The 19,151-nt window shown below is 36.7% G+C and overlaps 1 protein-coding gene across 3 annotated transcripts in view; it reads left to right on the top strand.

Moving 5' to 3' along the window:
- The window catches only part of enpp2 (ectonucleotide pyrophosphatase/phosphodiesterase 2), a 33,166-nt gene extending 15,112 nt beyond the window's left edge, over positions 1 to 18,054 (top strand). For 2 of the 3 annotated variants that reach the window (XM_084435543.1, XM_084435544.1), the window contains exons 10-25: positions 887 to 952; positions 1,310 to 1,382; positions 1,663 to 1,771; positions 1,863 to 1,988; positions 2,531 to 2,562; positions 3,007 to 3,134; positions 6,156 to 6,240; positions 6,335 to 6,422; positions 7,074 to 7,243; positions 8,344 to 8,479; positions 9,443 to 9,582; positions 9,696 to 9,831; positions 10,169 to 10,246; positions 13,360 to 13,492; positions 14,938 to 15,091; positions 16,205 to 18,054. In XM_084435543.1, coding sequence (XP_084291669.1) covers positions 887 to 952; positions 1,310 to 1,382; positions 1,663 to 1,771; positions 1,863 to 1,988; positions 2,531 to 2,562; positions 3,007 to 3,134; positions 6,156 to 6,240; positions 6,335 to 6,422; positions 7,074 to 7,243; positions 8,344 to 8,479; positions 9,443 to 9,582; positions 9,696 to 9,831; positions 10,169 to 10,246; positions 13,360 to 13,492; positions 14,938 to 15,091; positions 16,205 to 16,375 — 1,825 coding nt within the window. In that variant the 3' untranslated portion in view covers positions 16,376 to 18,054. The remainder of the gene's footprint in view (positions 1 to 886; positions 953 to 1,309; positions 1,383 to 1,662; positions 1,772 to 1,862; positions 1,989 to 2,530; positions 2,563 to 3,006; positions 3,135 to 6,155; positions 6,241 to 6,334; positions 6,423 to 7,073; positions 7,244 to 8,343; positions 8,480 to 9,442; positions 9,583 to 9,695; positions 9,832 to 10,168; positions 10,247 to 13,359; positions 13,493 to 14,937; positions 15,092 to 16,204) is intronic. The other variant, XM_084435545.1, reaches the window with a different exon arrangement.
- The last annotated feature ends 1,097 nt before the right edge of the window (positions 18,055 to 19,151 follow it).

Here is a 19,151-nt window from a genome sequence, read left to right as displayed (position 1 = left end):
TGTGCAATCTCACAATTTTCTAGGTGGACCTAGGTGGGCATGTTGTGGGCCAGTAAAACAAACATCAAACATCACTCTAGAAACCACAAAGCAATGGCATGTAGAGTTTTGCACAGGCAAGCACCACTCACATTTTCTTAAAAGGACATTAAAATTACAACTGAACTGCACTAGTGAAATTTCATATGACAGAGGAAATCACATGTTTTTGTTCTATGTGCTCTCTGGCAAGTCCTAGGCTTTCCTAGGACTGTAACACAAAGGTCTCCTCATCTGCACTAACATTTTTGATTTTCTGCACTCAGGGTTTTTTTCACTCAGGCATAGAAAGAGACAGCTTGAACTGTTTTGCGTGCAATTTATGATAAAAGGTCCTATATAGTGAAATCAAGGCCCTGCATACTTTAGATCAACTGCATACTGAATTAAGCAAATTGGAAGGGCAAAGTGCTTTTCAGAGCTACTTACTTTGGCCTCAAAGCTGGAGGAAATTAAATCTCATATTCTTATCTAAGCCAGTATGTTTAGGGAGCCCTAGCTAGTGCATACATTGACCTAATGTTGATACAACTGGACAGGAGGATAGGATGAGTGGAGGTGGTAGTGGGGAAAGGGTTTCCTGTAGAGATTGATTGAAATCTTTCTTGCTCCCTTGACCCATGATACCCTACATAAACACTATGTGCTGTGCAGGCCTCAAACTCAGATACAAAGGTTTGCCAAAACTGCCCAGCCGACAGTTCTTTGAGAAAACTTCAGCTATATATGCTTTAAATTTGCCTGAATATGGTGACTAAATAATTTTAAAGGGCCATTTTTGTGCATGTTCTGTATTTACGTAGTATTTGTGTGTATGCACCAATTCTGATGTGTGGTATATTAACAGTGGCATTCCATTGGAAAGGAGAGTTCTGACTATGTTGCAATGGCTTCACCTTCCGGATGCAGAGAGGTCAGTGTGTATTATTTATTGTAAACACCCCCCTAAATGCTTTATGAACATACATTTTTGGTTGAGCATTTCATTTAAAATGTTCTTAATCTCCTAAAAACTCCCTCCAATCATTCATTTTTACTCAACTAAGTTCAATATTCTGTATTTTATAGTGAATGGGACATTGACATGTTTCTCTTTGGGTTCACTATGTGGTACATTATTCGTTTTTAATTGCTTTAATGTTAGACTTTGCCTTTTAGTAACTGTGGCTTTGTAGATAGTACTATTTACTAGTAATAGATACTATTTGTTTTTTGTATTTTTGAGGGGGTTTTTTTGGGTTAAAGGTAACATGTGTCTGTGTTTTTGCAGGCCATATGTTTATGCAATGCATTCTGAACAGCTGGATTCCTATGGCCACAAATTAGGACCCCACAGCACCGAGGTAAGCAGATTGTACAGGAATCATATAGTTCATGAAATCAGTTGGCTGACCTTGTTTCTCACATCGGCTTCAGTCACACACATTACTCATCTAATCATATATGGTCATGCTACAAATGTAGTAGTAATGAAAACAAACTTCTCAGCACAAATACAGACTCATTGCAAACGCTGCTCACATTCACTAACCATAGTGTGTCAATTCAAACTTGCCTCAAGTAAATTTGAAGTATATTGATGTTTCACCTTGAGCATTATACAAATGTTGTTTCATTCTACAGCTTGACAGTGCTCTGAGGGAGATTGATAAGGTGATTGGACAGCTGATGAATGGCCTGAAACAGATGAAACTGCACCGTTGTGTCAATATCATCCTGGTTGGAGACCATGGTACTACATTTAGAAGTCCTGGTTTAGGGTTTCTAGGGATGATGCCTTTTTTTTTTTTGCAAATCAATTATAAATGTCTTTTCTTCTTCAGGCATGGAGGAAGCTCATTGTGACCGCACAGAGTTCCTAAGCTCTTACATGTCCAACACAGATGACATCATCCTAATTCCTGGCTCTCTGGGAAGGATCAGAGCCCGAAATCCAAACAACTCTAAATGTTAGTTATTAAAAAGCAGAAGGAGAATTTTAGCCTGTCCTTGTCTAGTTGCATTAGAAATCACAGGATTTTTTTGGTAAATACTGTATATCCTTAGTGTTCGAACAAATTGAGTACAATCAAATCAAAACAGTCTAAGAAAGAAAAATATTTTTTCCTTTTTTACACACTTTGTTACAGGTTTAAATTTGTGTAGTTTTATTTTTTAAGTCAACATGTAACCAAAATTGACTTCAATTTTTTTCCTTAATTCTTTCTCACAATTTATCAGCACATTAGTCCTTAGAAAAAATATATATGTTTCCCTAATTTGTGTAATAGCTTACTGTGCCTAAATTACTTTCTCTTTTTGGCTGATGTCACCTAGGGCCTGTGTGGGCTATTGGTTGGTGTTAATGAAATGTCACATTACAATTGAAAATTGGGTTGAGAGCATGTGACTTAAGAAACTAGAATAGAGTATAATGCACTATTTCTAGGAATTATTTTGTTTTAAAAGCATCTGGCATCAAAACATTTACATTTTTCTCTTTTTTCTCTAGACGATGCAAAAGCAGTTGTAGCAAACCTTACAGTAAGTGACATTCTTTAAATTTCTTTATAATGATATACTTACTGTAACTTTACATCATATTCATTTCCATCATAAGCCTTTTATAAGAACAGTGGGCCCAAAATGTGACACTTTCTGGTTGTCAAACATAGTAAAACTTGTCCATAGTTAATGTAATGACCTATCCTGTGGTTACTTTCCTACCACATCTCTGTGAACTTGAGGGGAACTTACTTTATTCAACCACTAAAAAGTTGGTTAAAACTCTTTGTAAAAATGGCTCAGAAAAGTGAAGATAGTTCTGCGGAAAGTCTAGTATTATTTGTGTGACTAGTCTCCAGTAGTCTCTAAATACTTTTAGGACCACTGTATATTGATTATTTTAATGGTTTAATTTAAAATGTACTTTGAATGTTTCAGTACAGAATGCACTGTTCTACTTCACCAAACTTGGTTCTCCTACAGTGTAAAAAGCCAGACCAGCACTTCAAACCATACTTGAAGCAGCACCTTCCCAAACGTTTGCACTATGCCAACAACCACAGAATCGAGGAGATTCACTTGATGGTTGAGAGGAAATGGCACATAGCACGGTAAATAATATAAGCCTTCTTTGTTAAAATTACTGAGTTTGTGAATGTTTCTTAAAAGATGCTCAAACTTACAAAAAGAAAATCTTAAGGAGTACTTTGTTTTATTTTCCAATAAAAATATCCAATCATCTATAAAACTAGATACATTTACTCGAGAGGCAAAATTATGTTGGATAAAAATGTATAAATATACTAATGTTCCTTGTTTATTCATGTTATGTATTCATAATACATTCATTAATATAAATTTACACAACTTGAAATGTTAAAAGCGTGTGTAGAAATAACATTAACCTGGATCGATAAATACTGTTGTTCATTATTAGTTCATGATGCCTAATGCATTAACCAATTGAGCCTTATTGTAAAGTGGTAACATTTTCTCTTATTTTATTTTACTAAATGTTCTTAGAATTATACTATAAAATAGGCTTGATTCAAAATATATTCTCTGAAAACAAGTATTAATATCTTTCAATTTTGACTGTCATGAAGATACAGATATTTCAATAGTGGAAAACCAGACAAAAATACTGATAAAGGAATTTTTTTTTTTTTTTTTTGCAGTGTATGCTGCTCAGTTGAAGTACCTTTTTAGTTTTTAGCTTTTCTTTAGATGCTTAAAACCACACTGTAATCCCTGGAATGCTCATTTCCAACTGAAATGGAAAGCTGTAATCTCCAAAAAGGAAAATCAGTGAGGTCACTGAAATTAGCCATTGGTTTACAACACATCCACCATAGATGAGGATGCAGAAAAAGAGAGGCAGGTCCAGAGACGGTTCCTCACAGCCGGGTTGGGACACCCTCCTTTGTTTGCTTTGGCTGACACTAGATACCTAATGAAAGAAAGCTTTCAGGCACACTGGTAGAGATATAGTCATGTCTAATCGGTGGCACCAGACTCATGAAGTGAACTACTTCATAGTTAGGGTAGTCTCACCTGGCCTGTAGGTCCTTGCATGAAGCAGACAGTTAAATCAACTACTCAGGTTTTATGAAATGAAATAGAATATTTATGAGCAGGTCTCTTGTTATTTGAAGATGCTGAATGCTTTTGGGGCTAAGACGTATTGCTGGAATATCTGGATTTAATGTAGTGTCTGCTTTCCACTGATTTAAAACGGACAGTTTACAGCACAGTGATGACTGAGGTTAAGTGTGCTTCATACAAGCCATTTGGCTCTGGGACACAGCTTCACTCAGCATGTTCAGTGACTTCTAAATACTGATTTATGCTAGGGAATTTAAACACTGGACTTTTATGTTCAGTATTTAAGCATGACATCTGCAACATTACCACGTGACTGTAACATGTACTTACCATAGTAATAACAGTAAATTATACATAATTACATGCAACTAACCCTCAAACAAATCCTAATCCTACTCTAACCATATAGTAAGTACATGTAGTTGCTTAATATTACTCAGTTCTTAAATATATAATTACACTGCAACAACGACACCTTAAAATTAAGTGTAACCAAATTAAATACTTAAAGTAGTTAAACTGTTGTTTAGAGGTGTTCACTAACATTTCTTTTCATCATTGGTATCAAAATTAGCTTGAAGAATCATTGTATTTCACTGGTATTGGTCAGGGATACTGACAATACTAACTCCTAGTACCCCATCGTGATGCATTGAGAATCGATTTGTAACCGAATTGTTAACTTTTGAAACGTTATTAAAGCAAGTCAGTGAAGATTCACACCTTTATTCTTATGGATAACATGGAATCAAAATTGTGATTTGTGTGTGAGTGAGAGTGATCCATTTAACAAGAACCAAAATGTAGGACACGATTAGATTTTTTTTTTGGATCACAAGTGAAATTACTTTATTGTGACTGATAAAATTAAAGGGTTACTTCAGGATTTAGCATTAAGCTTTGTATTAGTAGAAAACCTGTAGTATTTTAGAATTACCATGCTTTCCACCCTCATATCCCCCTGAGACAAGAGATTTATGTATTTTTTGTCTGGAAAAAATCCTCCGATGACGCAAAAATCGTCATTTTGCATCATCGGAGGATTTTCTGGACAGAGGCTAAAGACTACAGCCAGTAGATGGCGTTGTTCCGCATGTTTTCAGCCCGCCCATACAGGGTGGGATCTCACTCACAGAATGTACACAGTGTCAGCCGTCTTTCTTTGGAAGCTAAGCTAGCAGGCTCTTGTTCTGTGGAGAAAGCTGAATAGTAGGAGAAAGCTGAGTAAGTAACCATCCTCCTTTTCCCGGACTTGTCCGGCGGGCGAGATCGTTCAAAATGTACGGGATTCAGCTTTTGCTTTCTGCGGTCGCTATTCCTTGTTTACATGCACACCTTTTGTTTCAATCTAACTGAATTCATTCCGAGTGGTGAATTTGAATGTAGTGTTTACATGAACGCTAAACAAGTGATCGGTTGATGTGCGTTTTACCATTGCTAAGAAAAATTCCCGCTCCTCCGTGAGAGATGGGAGACCCGGCGCGTCTCAGTAATCATGCCACCGGCCTCGCGCTGTTCTCCCGCGGCCGTCAGCCTCGTCCTGCTCGCCACAGTAAACATGATGAATGGCGACTGTAGAACGCAAAAGCCGAATCCCGGACATTTTGGGCTATCTCTAAATCCCTCGCAAACTCATCACGTAGGCTAGCTTTGTTGTTTTAAACTGCGCACTCTTACCGGTAGGCGTGGCCTCCTAAGACAGCGAAGCAAGTGCATTCTGGGAGTTGTTGTCTTTCATCCACATAAGCCAAAAATACATTTTCTGGCTTTTCTCAGTCTAGAAAGCTCCAAATTCAAAAATTTCTTCACATTTCTTCTACTTAAATGACCTATTTTAAATACACATTCATCTTCCCAGAGGTGAAGTATCCCTTTAAGTCCTCCCATACTTTTTTTTCTATAGTCATAGAAAAAATACAACAGGTTAGGAATGTTGACTTTTGACTATTGCTGCATGTCTCCTCCTAATGTTTTTCTTGAGATAGAATCTGCAATGACCTACTATTGTTGTGTCTTGTTTGATACAGAAAGTTCTATGAAACCAAAAGGAATCATGGGAAATGTGGGTTTGCTGGTGATCACGGATATGACAATAAGATCAACAGCATGCAGGTTTGTTGTTTGAATTGCTTTTTTAATGGCTATACAGCTGAAAGTGTTATGTTAAAGTTGTGGTACATTAGTTACTTATGTTGGCTTTTTTCAGACCATTTTCCTTGGATATGGACCAGCTTTTAAATTCAAGACAAAAATCCCACCATTTGAGAATATTGAGCTTTACAATGTCATGTGCGGTGAGAAAAACTGCCTTTCATTTTTTTTCATTCTCTAGACTTGATCTTGACTACTACAATTAATTTTGAGTTTTAATACAAAAGCACTGATCTCTATTCATAACATTTGCATAATGATCAAGGTTGCCAGGTCTGCATGACAAGGACAGGTAAATGTCCAACCAAAATTAGGCAAGCTCAAAATATATCCACTCACAAAGCAAATGCAAAAAAAAATATTTCCCCGATATAAGCAGCTTAAAATCTTTGGAAAGTTAAACATTTCCCTAAGTTCTTGCACTATTTTTCTATATAAATCAATGTAATAATGGATTAGTGGCATTATAGTGAGTAAAGTCTGTGAGTGCCCTCTTCTGTCTTGCATCAGAGATCAGTTAGGATCTAAGAATTGATTAAAAGTAGTATTATTTCATATAAATGTAATTGAAATTCATTGAAATTCATTCATAAATTAATTTAATAAATTTATACAATTTAAACAATTAAAAAATCATTATACATTTAAATAAATAAAAAATACCCACAGCAAACATGTAAAAGTTGCTCAATACGATAAAAACTGCATACTTGGCAACTCTAATAACACTTGATTGTTTAATGCTTTACAAGCACATCAGCACATCAAATCTTTTGCCTCCATGATCTTCCCAGATCTCCTTGGCTTGAAACCAGCCCCTAACAATGGTACCCATGGTAGCCTTAACCAGCTCCTAAGGACCCCTCTGTACGCACCCAGCATGCCTGAAGAAGTGTCCAAGCCAAACCCTGCAGGACTAGTCACAGCTGTTAATGATGATCTGGGCTGCACCTGTGAAGACAAGGTCAGCAATAGAGTACTTTCAGATCTTTATTAATCTTCTTAAACTTTTGCTAAGAAATGTTGATTCTAAACACTTAAAAGCTAGGTTATTATTGGTGTTTGCTGAGGCAGGCATCGATATTACTGTTGATTTTAATTACCATGATATCGAACTTTGGAAATTTGTCCCCATTGTGCTATTACTTTAAGCAATTTGACTTTTTTTTTTTATCTGGCAGGTAATAAAACAAGCAAAATACATCTCATGAACTTTCACTGAAGTAGGGACCCATATCATATTTTGGGACCAGAATATCATAGACACTTGGCAAGGTTTATTTTAATTTTTTCGGCTAGTAAACAACAACTCAGCAATGTGCTGGCAACCACCCAGAACATCACTGCATTACTCACAATTCCTGAGAAATTATAGTTTAGAAGATTTAGTTATTTCTCATCATTTCTATTTTAGTAATTAGTAGATTTAGTTCCTTCTGTTTGTTTCTATTTTAAAACATACAGTTCAGGATTATTGTGCTACATTTTATGATTGCAATTTAATGAGGTAGATGACCAGATTCTAAAGCAGTATTTACTGTTGCATTTCATATACTATCACAGTTTATTTTTATTTGCAGAAACCCTCATAAAATCTTGTAAAGTGCTTGTAAAGTGTGTGCATGTACCCATGCTTTTATCAGTTATCATTGTTGCATGCTTTAATGTCTGTAAGTTTTTCCCTAGAGTCCTGCTCAGAAATGATAGTTGGCTGCCATTGCTTTTCTCTTGAACTGCCTAGATCAGGGGTTTTCAAAGTTTCTTGAAGCCTCCCCAGCACTGCACATTTTGGATGTTTCTCTTATTGGACACACCAACTCAGGTCATGGAGTACTCTGCTATTCAGCCGATGACTTAATTCACTTGGGTTAGAGAAGGGAGACATCCAAAAATCGTTAGTGCTGGGGAGGCTCCAGGAACGGTTTGAAAACCCCTGGCCTAGATTATTTTGACATTTCCTTGTATTGGATCAAGGTGATTCATCCTCTTGCCTCTGAAAGTGCTTTTGCCTTCTGCTCAGATGTAGATCTCTTGCTGGAGATTTTCTCCTTTAATCTTTTGCAGTTGCGTTCAAAAAATAGGGGGCAGAGGGCAATGAAAGTGACCCTTGTAAGAGGCTATAACCTGGAGTCACTGTGGCTCTGTCTGTTACAGAACAAAGTGGAAGAGCTCAATCAACGACTGAGACAAGTTATTGATGGTAACTCCTTTCCCTTCTCTTTGGAATGCTTTAGTGATGCTGAACAGCTTTTTGATGTACAGCCAATGGTTCATATTGAGTGTTATCTTAATATTGTTTGCCTATTGAAAGGGAATAGCTAAAGGTCCTTTTTGGAGCCCCCATCAATTTAATTGTGCAGAATTTTTCATTTTGTGTTTTACAGAAGAAAGAAAGTCATATGGAACAGTGTTTCCCATTCATGAACTATGTCCCCCACAGTTTTATCATTAACCGAAGATATATTAATACTTATCTTTATAACATAAAAGTTCTTTAACGTTGTGTTTTACGCATCTCAGAACAGCTCGGTTCACAGTGGATGAATGCAGTGAACAGCATGTATTGTGAGTTTAGCATGCATTTGGGAACGCAACGGGCACCAGCTACGATTTGTTTTTACATTCGCATAATTTCCAACATTTTTATGGGCAGATGATTACAGCATTTTTCTAGATTTGTAATGAGACACATTTGTATTCACAGAAATTTCACAGAAATTGCTAGTGACAGGAAAATAAGAACAAAGAAAACAGGAACTAGAATTAAACCAAAACAGAACATACACGTGACAATAACATGCTGCCAATTAAAGTGTTTTTATTTTTGGGTGAACTAACCCTTGCCTGGCTTAAAGGGATTATTCAGCCAAAAACTTTTATTCATTTTAAGAACACAAATATATTTTTAATAATCTAACATAATTTTTGCCCATCCACTTAAAGTCCATACAACCAATACTTTGAAACTTCAAAATGTACATAAAGACATTGTAATCCATATGAATCAAGAGCAGAAATTATCGCTTTTTGAAAATGTTTGGTTTTGTGGACTTTTAACTGATGTACTAATTGATGGAGTACTATTTTGTTATTCTGTTTGTTTGTTTTTCATATTAAGAGATTACTCCTACTTTTGATTTTGTTTTTCATTTTTCATTTTTAGACAACAAGAATCTTCCTTATGGTCGTCCAGCGGTCATGTTCCGCACCAAATACTGCATCCTTCATCATAGTGAATACATTAGCGGCTACAGTGAAGCTTTGTCTATGCCTCTCTGGACATCTTATACTGTATCTAAGCAGGTACAATTTACAAAATTATGTTAGTTTGTTGTCAATTCACAAAAAATAAAATAGGTAAACTGTTGACTGTTGTATTAGAGTTTAAACTTGAATGTGTGGCTTTTCTGTTGCAGGTAGATTTCACCCCTCTGACTGAGGATCTGAGTAACTGTGTTCGGCCTGATATTAGAGTTCTTCCAGCCTTCAGTCAGTCCTGCTCAAGCTACCGCGCAGACAAACAGATCTCCTACAGCTTCCTCTATCCACCTCGTGAGGCTTCCTTCTCTTTATAGTGTACACCCTAGCCTCAGTAATGTCATGTACTAAATATAAGCCAATTCCAGAAACCAGCAAGACAGAATTAGTACAGCATTGGGCTTATGTCCTGAAAATCAAGTTTATAGGACCCAAAACTGTGTCAAAGGATAAAATTAAAATTGATATCTCAATTGATAGAATTGGGTCAGAGCATATTTTTTAGTACAGTTTTTTTTGTGTTTTTAGTTTTGTGCTTTCACACAAAATTGGTATAAAAACTGCAAGAATTTTGACTTTATTATTCGATGTCTGTTAAAAAAATAAATAATTATGATCTTACAATTGACAGAGCTTTCCTCCACCCTGGAAACGAGATATGATGCTGTTCTCATTACCAATACTGTACCAATGTATCCAGCATTCAAACGTAAGTGTTCCTTTAATCCTTGCATTGATTCCTCATTGAGTCAGGCAAGATCTTTTTTTGTGAGTGCATGTTATAGGTATTTTGTGAACAATTCGTCCGTGCATATGTTTCTTTTAATTTTTTACATTTTGACCTTGTAATTAATCAAAATGTCATGACTGGACCTTCTGGTGAAAATGACACTTGATCATATAATTAAAGAGCAAGGGAGAAACAGATTTGATGTGCTGTCTATATCTAAAGGTTTGATCTTGAATTGAGACTGAGCTCTCAGATTACAAATATAAAACAAATATATATAGGACAATATATAATATATAAATATATAAGACAAATATAAGCCTAAAGGTGGAGAAGGGTAGAAGGAGGGATGCTTGAGAAACACCATCAGAGAAAGGTAGGCTAAGTTCGTTCGTTCGTTAGTAAGTTACTGCTTATATCACTCGGATGGATGTCACAATACGGAACAAAAGATCGGTTGCTACTTCCACTTCATCAAGACTTAAATAGTTGGGCAGATTACACAGCTTAGCTTTAAACATAAGTCCTGTATTGTTAGGTAGGAGGTATGAATTGACTGATAGGCCCATGGGCCGATAAACCATGGAGGCCCCTCAGAGGTAATGTTAATAAAATTAAATCCACCCACTACACCCACAAATTAAATTAAATAATAATCAAAAAACAGGTATTGTCATTTACTGAATTTTAAGAATTAATTAGTTAATTATTTTTTTAAAAGCACTTGGTGCCAGATTTATTAACAGTTTGTGCCAGCGCAAAACCTTCTTTGGCATTAAAAACTACTGTCAGGGTTTACAAAAGACTTGCAGTGAAATATTTTGTGATGAAAAGGCATAGACACAGTCATTTTTAAGGCTGACCTAATTGTATATGCATTTGTAGGATTTTCCCCTTGCAGGGAAACTTTATAGGAGGAGAGTATTTAAATTAATCCTGCAACGTGATTTACTAAGGTATGCCGTAGTCAATTTACTGGTATTTGCTGCATTATTTAACGGCCCAAAAAACAAGTCTTAACCCATTTTGCACTTTGATGGCTGCAATTGTTGCTGCTAAGTGGAGGCACTGCAGAGAGCATGTGGTAAAAGGGAGAGAATTTTCTCCACTTATTGTGAAATGCCAGTTCAGACGTTATCCGAACATATTGGTTTGCTGTCCCTGTGTTGTTTGTAGATTCCCCGTACCTGATTGGCTCTGCTTGTTTGCGACCAAACACTTATTTGTGCTGCTCTTTGTAGATTGCGTTGGAAATGAGCAGGCTCTGCCTGTGTTCTTTTATTCGCGCATTTTATTTTTACTCCCATCTGCACTTTTCATATCACAAGAATGTAAACCGCAACTGCTTTAGTCTTATCGTTTATGATAATGTGTTTACAAATATTATTGAGCCACAAATCTAAAGAAACATTACCCTCATTTTATGTTTGCTATAAGGTTTGCTGGGATGGTTTGTATCTTTTAGGAAATCACAAGTTTTACTTAACCATTATGGCCCCCAGGAAACCCTAAAAAAAAAGGTGAAAATGAAATTAAGTGTTAATGTGTGTGCGAGAGTGAATTAATTTGTACATCTGTCTGTGAATTAGAAGCATATGTGTGCGTGGCCTGTAGTAGCACTTTGAAAACAAGCCACCTAAGAGCCACCTCTGTTTCAGAAGAAGGAACTGTACACTACTACTACTGTAATAAAGCTGCTACTACTACTACTACTACTACTACTACTACTACTACTACTACTACTACTACTACACAAACGTTGCATCCCCTCAAAGGAAATGAGTTCCCACAAAGACACCCAAACAAAATGCTTACTCAAATATTCACAGAAAACATAATTTAGATGTAAATAAAATTTCCTTTATACTAGTTCAGGTTTACAAACAAATTCCCCACATGTAATATGCCTCTCTGGAATCTGTAAATGTGTATTTAGAGGGTTTGGCAGCAGAGGTGAAAGGAGAGTGCAGTGATGAATGGTGTGTCTGCTTTAGATTAGCTGTGCTAGGCTCAGGCAGTTAACTGAGCTGCCACCCACAGAGGGACACAACCCATTCCATAGCTTACAGCAGAATGTGTTCTCTGTCTTTTTTCAAAACATGTTTTAAAAAATCCTCTCTTACTACTCTGTACTAAATTTAAAGAGCTATTTCTGAAGCATTTAACAAATTGTTTTGTTAAAAACATATTTCAAATTGTTTTGCTGGTATAAATGAATGTATTTGTCATACGAGTGGTTGTAGTGGAGCATCCAAAACAAGAACTTTATTTCTATTGGAACCAGGAACACCCAGGTGATTGCATGAGTAATATTAATCATAGAACACAATGACTCAAAACAATGACAATAACCAACCGACTAAGACTGCAAACCAAATACACATGACAAACAAGGGAACTAGACAAGACATGGGATAACATAATGGTTAACAATAGAAACAAATGGGCACATAATCAGAAACCAAGAAAGCCAAAACTAAATAGAGTGAAGAAGGAACAGGAAAAAACATAAACGGAACATAATCATGACATAACACCCCCTCCCGAAAGCTGGCGAGCTGATGACTGACAGGACACCTGTGGAGCAGGCAGAGGAAGATCCTATGGTGAAGCTGACTGAGGGAGGAGCTGGGGTGAAGTTTTGCTGATGATCCAGGCCAAACCTGGGGCAGAAATGGTCTTATGATTGGGAGATACCAGGGTCTGTGGCTCTACCAGTGGAGAAAATGTAATGACCCACTTGTATCCCGTGTGCCTTGATAATCAGTCACATTACAGCCTTGATGTAGCCTGGCTAACGTCAGACCTCGTCTCACTGAGATGTGGTCTGGGAACCACATGTTCATTTTCTCGTATTTGAGGCGTGGTTTACGAATGCCCAGAGCCGTTTATTGGGCTTCCATTGAAGCACAAGATGCTCTTTTTCAGATTTCCAGCAAACTTCTAGAATTCACAGTACTAAGAAATTCTGAAATATGCATTCAATTAAATCTTTCACTCAAAATCATTATGCTAAAGTTTATTCTCTGGTCTGTCCTTTAAAGATGCATTTCTCATCCTAACTTTTAACAATTCATCTCTCTCTCTCTCAGGTGTGTGGGGTTATTTCCAGAAATCACTTGTGAAACGTTATGCTAGTGAGAGAAATGGAGTGAATGTGATCGTTGGGCCCATCTTCGACTATGACTACAATGGTCTTAGAGATTCAGCAGAGACAATAAAACAGTAAGTTGTCTTCACAGTCTAATACTTATTGCATATACAGTACATTCATTATTTTGTCACGGAAGTGAGAGAGGACTCAAGCACAGAATGAGTTTTAAACAGTTTATTGAGACATACAGCAGGCAGGACAAGAGATGTTAGGAAAGGAGGTGAACATAATCCAACAGAAGGCAAGGAACGAAGCACAAAGACCAACTTGACTTGACTTTGACTTGACCCACACAACAGAAAACGTAGTCAGGAACAACATACAACGAAATCCACAACTGGAACAATGGGAAAGAAAGCAAATGAGGCAATAAGTAACACAGGTAGCAAAACACTCAATTACAACGACCTGGCAAAATTAGTGAGAGAGAACACAATAAATAGGGAGCAGAGATGATGAGGAACAGGTGAGCACACTCAGAACAATGACTTAAAGAGGGCTTAAACAAGGGGGCATGGTAACAGAAAACATGGAGGCTGGAGGAGAGGGGCACATGGCCAAAGCAAACAGAGACAGAGCATTAAACATTAAACCAAGATAAGACAGACAGAACAGACAGATGAGAACCCTGACAAATTTAAGTGCACATACAGTGGATATAAAAAGTCTACACACCCGTTAAAACAGCTGATTTTTGTTATATAAAATATTAAATGAAGATAAATCATATCAGAACTTTTGCACCTTTGATGTAAAAACCTATGCAGTGCCACTGAAATCCAAAGTGATACATTCCAGAGAAAAAAGAGAAAAAATTTAATAACTTGCCGTGAGTGTGATAATTGGGTTTGTGACTGTTTTCTTAGCTAAATTAGCTAATTGAATTAGCTAAGCATTAAGTTCATGTGAAACAGTACACACCTGTCTTCAACTAAAGATTTTTCTGACATCTTATTAATTGTATGCTAATACAAGAGCCATGGACCACAAAGAGCTTATGAAGCATCAATAGGATCTCATTGTTGAAAGGTATCGCTCAGGTGAGGAGCTCAGGGCTACAAAAACATTTCCAAGGCAATAGATATAGTTCTTATATAATTTATCTTTGTTTCATTTTTTCCATCATAAAAATACAGCTATTTAAACAGGGGTGTGTAGACATACTGTATGCATACATTATGATTTTACTAGTTATCCCAAAAAAATGACCAGTAGTCGACTGGTCTGTGGGTCAGAGTTTATCTTGTGTAAATGACTCCACATGCAGCAGCAGCATCAGCGGTTTTTGCTCTTTCTGGCAAAAGCAATACTGTGTTGACAGACAGTATGTGAGTGGAAAGAATGTCTGTGCATCTGAGATGATGTGGGGTTACAAATAAAAGTATGCATATCTCCATTATCAGATTCATAATGCAACTGTTGACACAAAACTAGCATTTTACAAGCCCTAATATGTACATAATTTAATTTTATATAATCCTTCAGTCTGAGTATGTAACTCTTTCTTTGTTTACAGATATGTCAGTGGCTCTGTGCAAATCCCAACTCATTACTACATTGTTGTTACAAGTTGTCTGGATTACACACAGACTCCTGACTCCTGTGCTGGCCCTCTAAGTGCATTCTCTTTCATTCTTCCACACCGATCAGATAATGATGAGACCTGTAATGTAAGTTTTCTTCTCTTCTCTTCTCTTCTCTTCTCTTCTCTTCTCTTCTCTTCTCTTCTCTTCTCTTCTCTTCTCTTCTCTCCTCTCCTCTCCTCTCCTCTCCTCTCCTCTCCTCTCCTCTCCTCTCCTCTCCTCTCCTCTCCTCTCCTCTCCTCTCCTCTCCTCTCCTCTCCTCTCCTCTCCTCTCCTCTCCTCTCCTCTTCATGCTGTTTATTACCAGACATTTACAGTAACATTACTTACATTGGTAAATGGAAGCTTAGCTGGCAGTCTCACTGTTATGTAAGATAGTAAATATGCAACTATTCTGCTGTCAGAAGAATTTCTGCTAATACAATCACTTACCAAACTTACCTGTGCCAAGTTACATGGACAGGAGCGCCAAAATCATACTTTTAAAAATTCCAGTGTGAATATGTTCGCTGCAAACTCTATTTTGATGGTCCCTTTAACACATTCTGTAGACTGCAAGTAACATTGCACCTACATGTCATAAGAGTATTAGTTGAGTATTAGTAAACTTATAGGGTTAGGGTTAGATTAAGTTGACATGTAGTTGCAAAGTTACTTAGTCAGTAGAATGTCTGTTGGGGGACCATCACAATAAAGAGTTAGCAGATATTAAGCAGACAATCTACTAATACTCTAATCACTGCTAGTTGACATGTAGTTGCAAAGTTACTTATAGTCATAGTTCAAAAGGGACCATCAAAACAAAGTGTTCCCAGTATTTCCAACTTTTTACTTCTAAGCAAAGAAGAAAAAAGAACTTCGCTGTGTGTATATCGGTGCCTTAAATCACATTATTGTACATTAGGTGTGCACGAGTAAAAGCAACAAGCTTGTTTGTTGTTTGCAGTTTACTTAAGGGCCATCAGTGTCGGTTTCTGAATTCTACATATAGCCGTTTACACGACAACGATGTACTAAAAACGGAAACGTTTTTCCTTTGTGTTTTTCGCACAACGACGTTGTCAAAACGATCCCTGTTCCCACGGATCCGCAAAACCAATTAAAAACGCTGTATTATGCATGCAAAGAAAAGTTTTTTTTTTTTTATGTGAAGAAAAACGACATGCCTATACAGCATTAAACACACTTTTTGTCATCCAGAGTTCAGAAGACGACTCAAAGTGGGTGGAGGAACTAATGAAGACACACACAGCGCGCCTACGGGACGTGGAGTTACTCACAGGACTAGACTTTTATCGTCGCACCAGTAGGACCTATGAGGAGATTCTCTCTCTAAAAGTGTACTTACACACATACGAGAGTGAGATCTAAACCACTGCATCCCTGCATTAGCATTCCCTACATCTTAACTGTCAAAATGCAGAAGTAAGGTGTATATTTTTATAGAATCTATCATATTTATTTTTGGTTGCACTTTATTTTAAGGTGTCCGTGTAGTATAGTTATACATTTAAGTACTGAGTAGTAATAATTAGCTACATGTACTTAGTATAGGGTTAGGAATGGGGTTGGTTTAGGGTTAGTTGCATGTAGTTATGCACAATTTATTGTAATTACTATAGTAACTACATGTAACAAGGACACTGTAAAATAAAGTGTTACCTATTTTTTTATTGCTAGTCCTTAAGTGTATGTTTTTACATTCTCCCACTTTATGACTGTAAATTATAACCATGAGTAAATGTTTTTGTTTTTACTTTTTACTTTTGTTTTGTTTTTATTTTGTAATACTGTATAAATGTGTTGATTGGTGATGTTATGTGCTCAAAGTAACCAATTTTTTTCATGTCTGTACAAATTGTCCTGTTTTAACATTTTCAAAATGTTTTGTTTCAGGCCATTAAAGATTTTAGCATACATTAAACCATTAACATGCTCGTTTTAAAGAGAATAGCTCCGACTGGTGGTTATATGGCAGTTTGCAGGTTATTGTCCAACAAGAGATTATTTCTTGTATATGTTACTTTTGTTGTTCACAATGTTTTATTTTATGGATCATCAATAAACATACAACAGACTTGTGTTAAATGTTTGTCTCTTTCATCCAGAGTTCATTACATTCGAAGGTTATTTTGGTTAGAAGGCAGGCAGGACTTGAGTCTTTAGAATCCTCTTGAATAAACACAGGCAGAAAGTACAAGAACCCAATGCAGGGGCTGAAGAGGATACAGATCCACAGTAGACTTGATAAAGGCAACAATGTCCATAAATCTTTAAATGTAAAAAAAGTATAAATATAAACAAGTCAAAAGAGTTTTTCAAATAAATCCAGGCCATGGGCCACAAGAGAACAGGCAAATCCCAGGATGTTTATCTTAACAAAGGAACACCAAGACTGAAGAAGTTACAAACAAATTAAATTAGATAAATCCAGGGGCGTAGCCAACAGACGGGCCTGATGGGTATAGGCCTCACTATGACAAGGCCCCAGTTATTGTACAAATATTATATTTATTAAAGTATTTTTGTTTCATTTGTTTTAATATAATTACAAACATTATTATAACATCTCAAATCCTAAAATAAATTAAATGTGTTTTAGTATAATGCTTGAGTTTGATTGACATCTTTATCCAGGCAGTCTCAAGCAATTTCGCACCTGTGAGTTTGTGTATTCACCTATTCAGTTATAATTTGTGTAACGCGTCTGGTGGCTGTAGAAAGTGCACGACGAAAAAGATGGTGATAGATACAATGGTTGAATCCGAAATCACCCCCTATACCTTCAAATAGGGCGTTATTTGAGGGGACCGCCATTTGTAGTGGTGTCCGAAACCATAGTGTATGTTATTGAGTGCACTTATTCAATCCCACATTGCACTACAACAACAAGTGTAATCCCATGCTTCCTAATGATATCTCCCAAGGGTAACATATACAGGGTGAACAGAAAATGTCCTAGTACTGAGCCTTGTGGTACTCAATACTTAACTTGTGATTGATATGACATCTCTTCATTTACTGCTACAAACTGATAATGGTCAGATAAGTTAAACCATGCTAATGCATTTCCACTAATGCCAACATAGTTTTCGAGTTTATTCAGAAGAATGTTGTGGTCGATAGTGTCAAATGCAGCACTAAGATCGAGTAACACTAATAGAGAGATTCAAACACAATCGGATGATAAGAGCAAAGTTTTAACTCTAAGAGCAGTCTCAGTACTTTGATATGGTTTACTTTAAATCCTCACTGGAAATACTCACAGACAACATTTCTTTCTAAAAAGGATCATAGTTTTTAAATGGCAGGCATGCTCTATCTTAACCCCATTAACTGCTAATCATTCTTTTCTCCCTTCCCAAATTGATCCAATATTTCAGACCTGGTTCAAAAAAGGGATACGTTCCTTCCAAAATGTGTTTATTAATACATGCTTTCCAACATTTCAGCAGTTACAGCAGATATTTGATCTACCTAGCTCACATTTTTTTAAATATCTACAAGCTCGCAGCTTTGTTCAAAAGAATTTTTCATCATTCCCTAATGAACCGTCAACCTCTCAGATGGACACACTGTTTTTACAGAATCCATTTATCAAAGGAGGAATATCCATTATACAGTATATAATAAATTATCACAGTTGGAAGGTGATGTTTCATTAGAGCATGTAAGAGCAGCATGGCAGGAAGACCTTGGAATAGATATTGCAGACTGGCACAAGAAGCAGCACAAGAGCGGGTTCACTCTTCTTCTTTGTGTATTAGACACGGTTTAATACAATTCAAGATCTTACATAGACTTCATCTGTCTAAATTAAAGCTCTCTAGGATGTTCTCCTCTGTGGACCCATTATGCGATAGATGCAGTCAAACGCCAGCATCACTAGGACATATGTTTTGGAAGTGTCCTAATATTCGTAATTATTGGATTTCAGTTTTTCAATTACTGTCAAAGGTGTTGGGAAAACCACTAGACCTAGACCCAGTTATGGCTATTTTTGGTGTCAATAGTGACAATGTGGAGCTGTCTAAAAAACAGTATATTGTGCTTGGAGTTGTCACACTCTTAGCACGTAGATTGATTTTGCTCAACTGGAAGCAAAAAAATCCACCAAGCTGCTCTGCCCTGATTAGAGATGTTATGC

Source organism: Rutilus rutilus (genome assembly GCF_951802725.1).
Source record: "Rutilus rutilus genome assembly, chromosome: 17".
NCBI lineage: Eukaryota > Metazoa > Chordata > Actinopteri > Cypriniformes > Leuciscidae > Rutilus > Rutilus rutilus.
The sequence above is the reverse complement of the archived record's forward strand: the minus strand, read 5'-3'. Positions and strand labels throughout refer to the sequence as shown.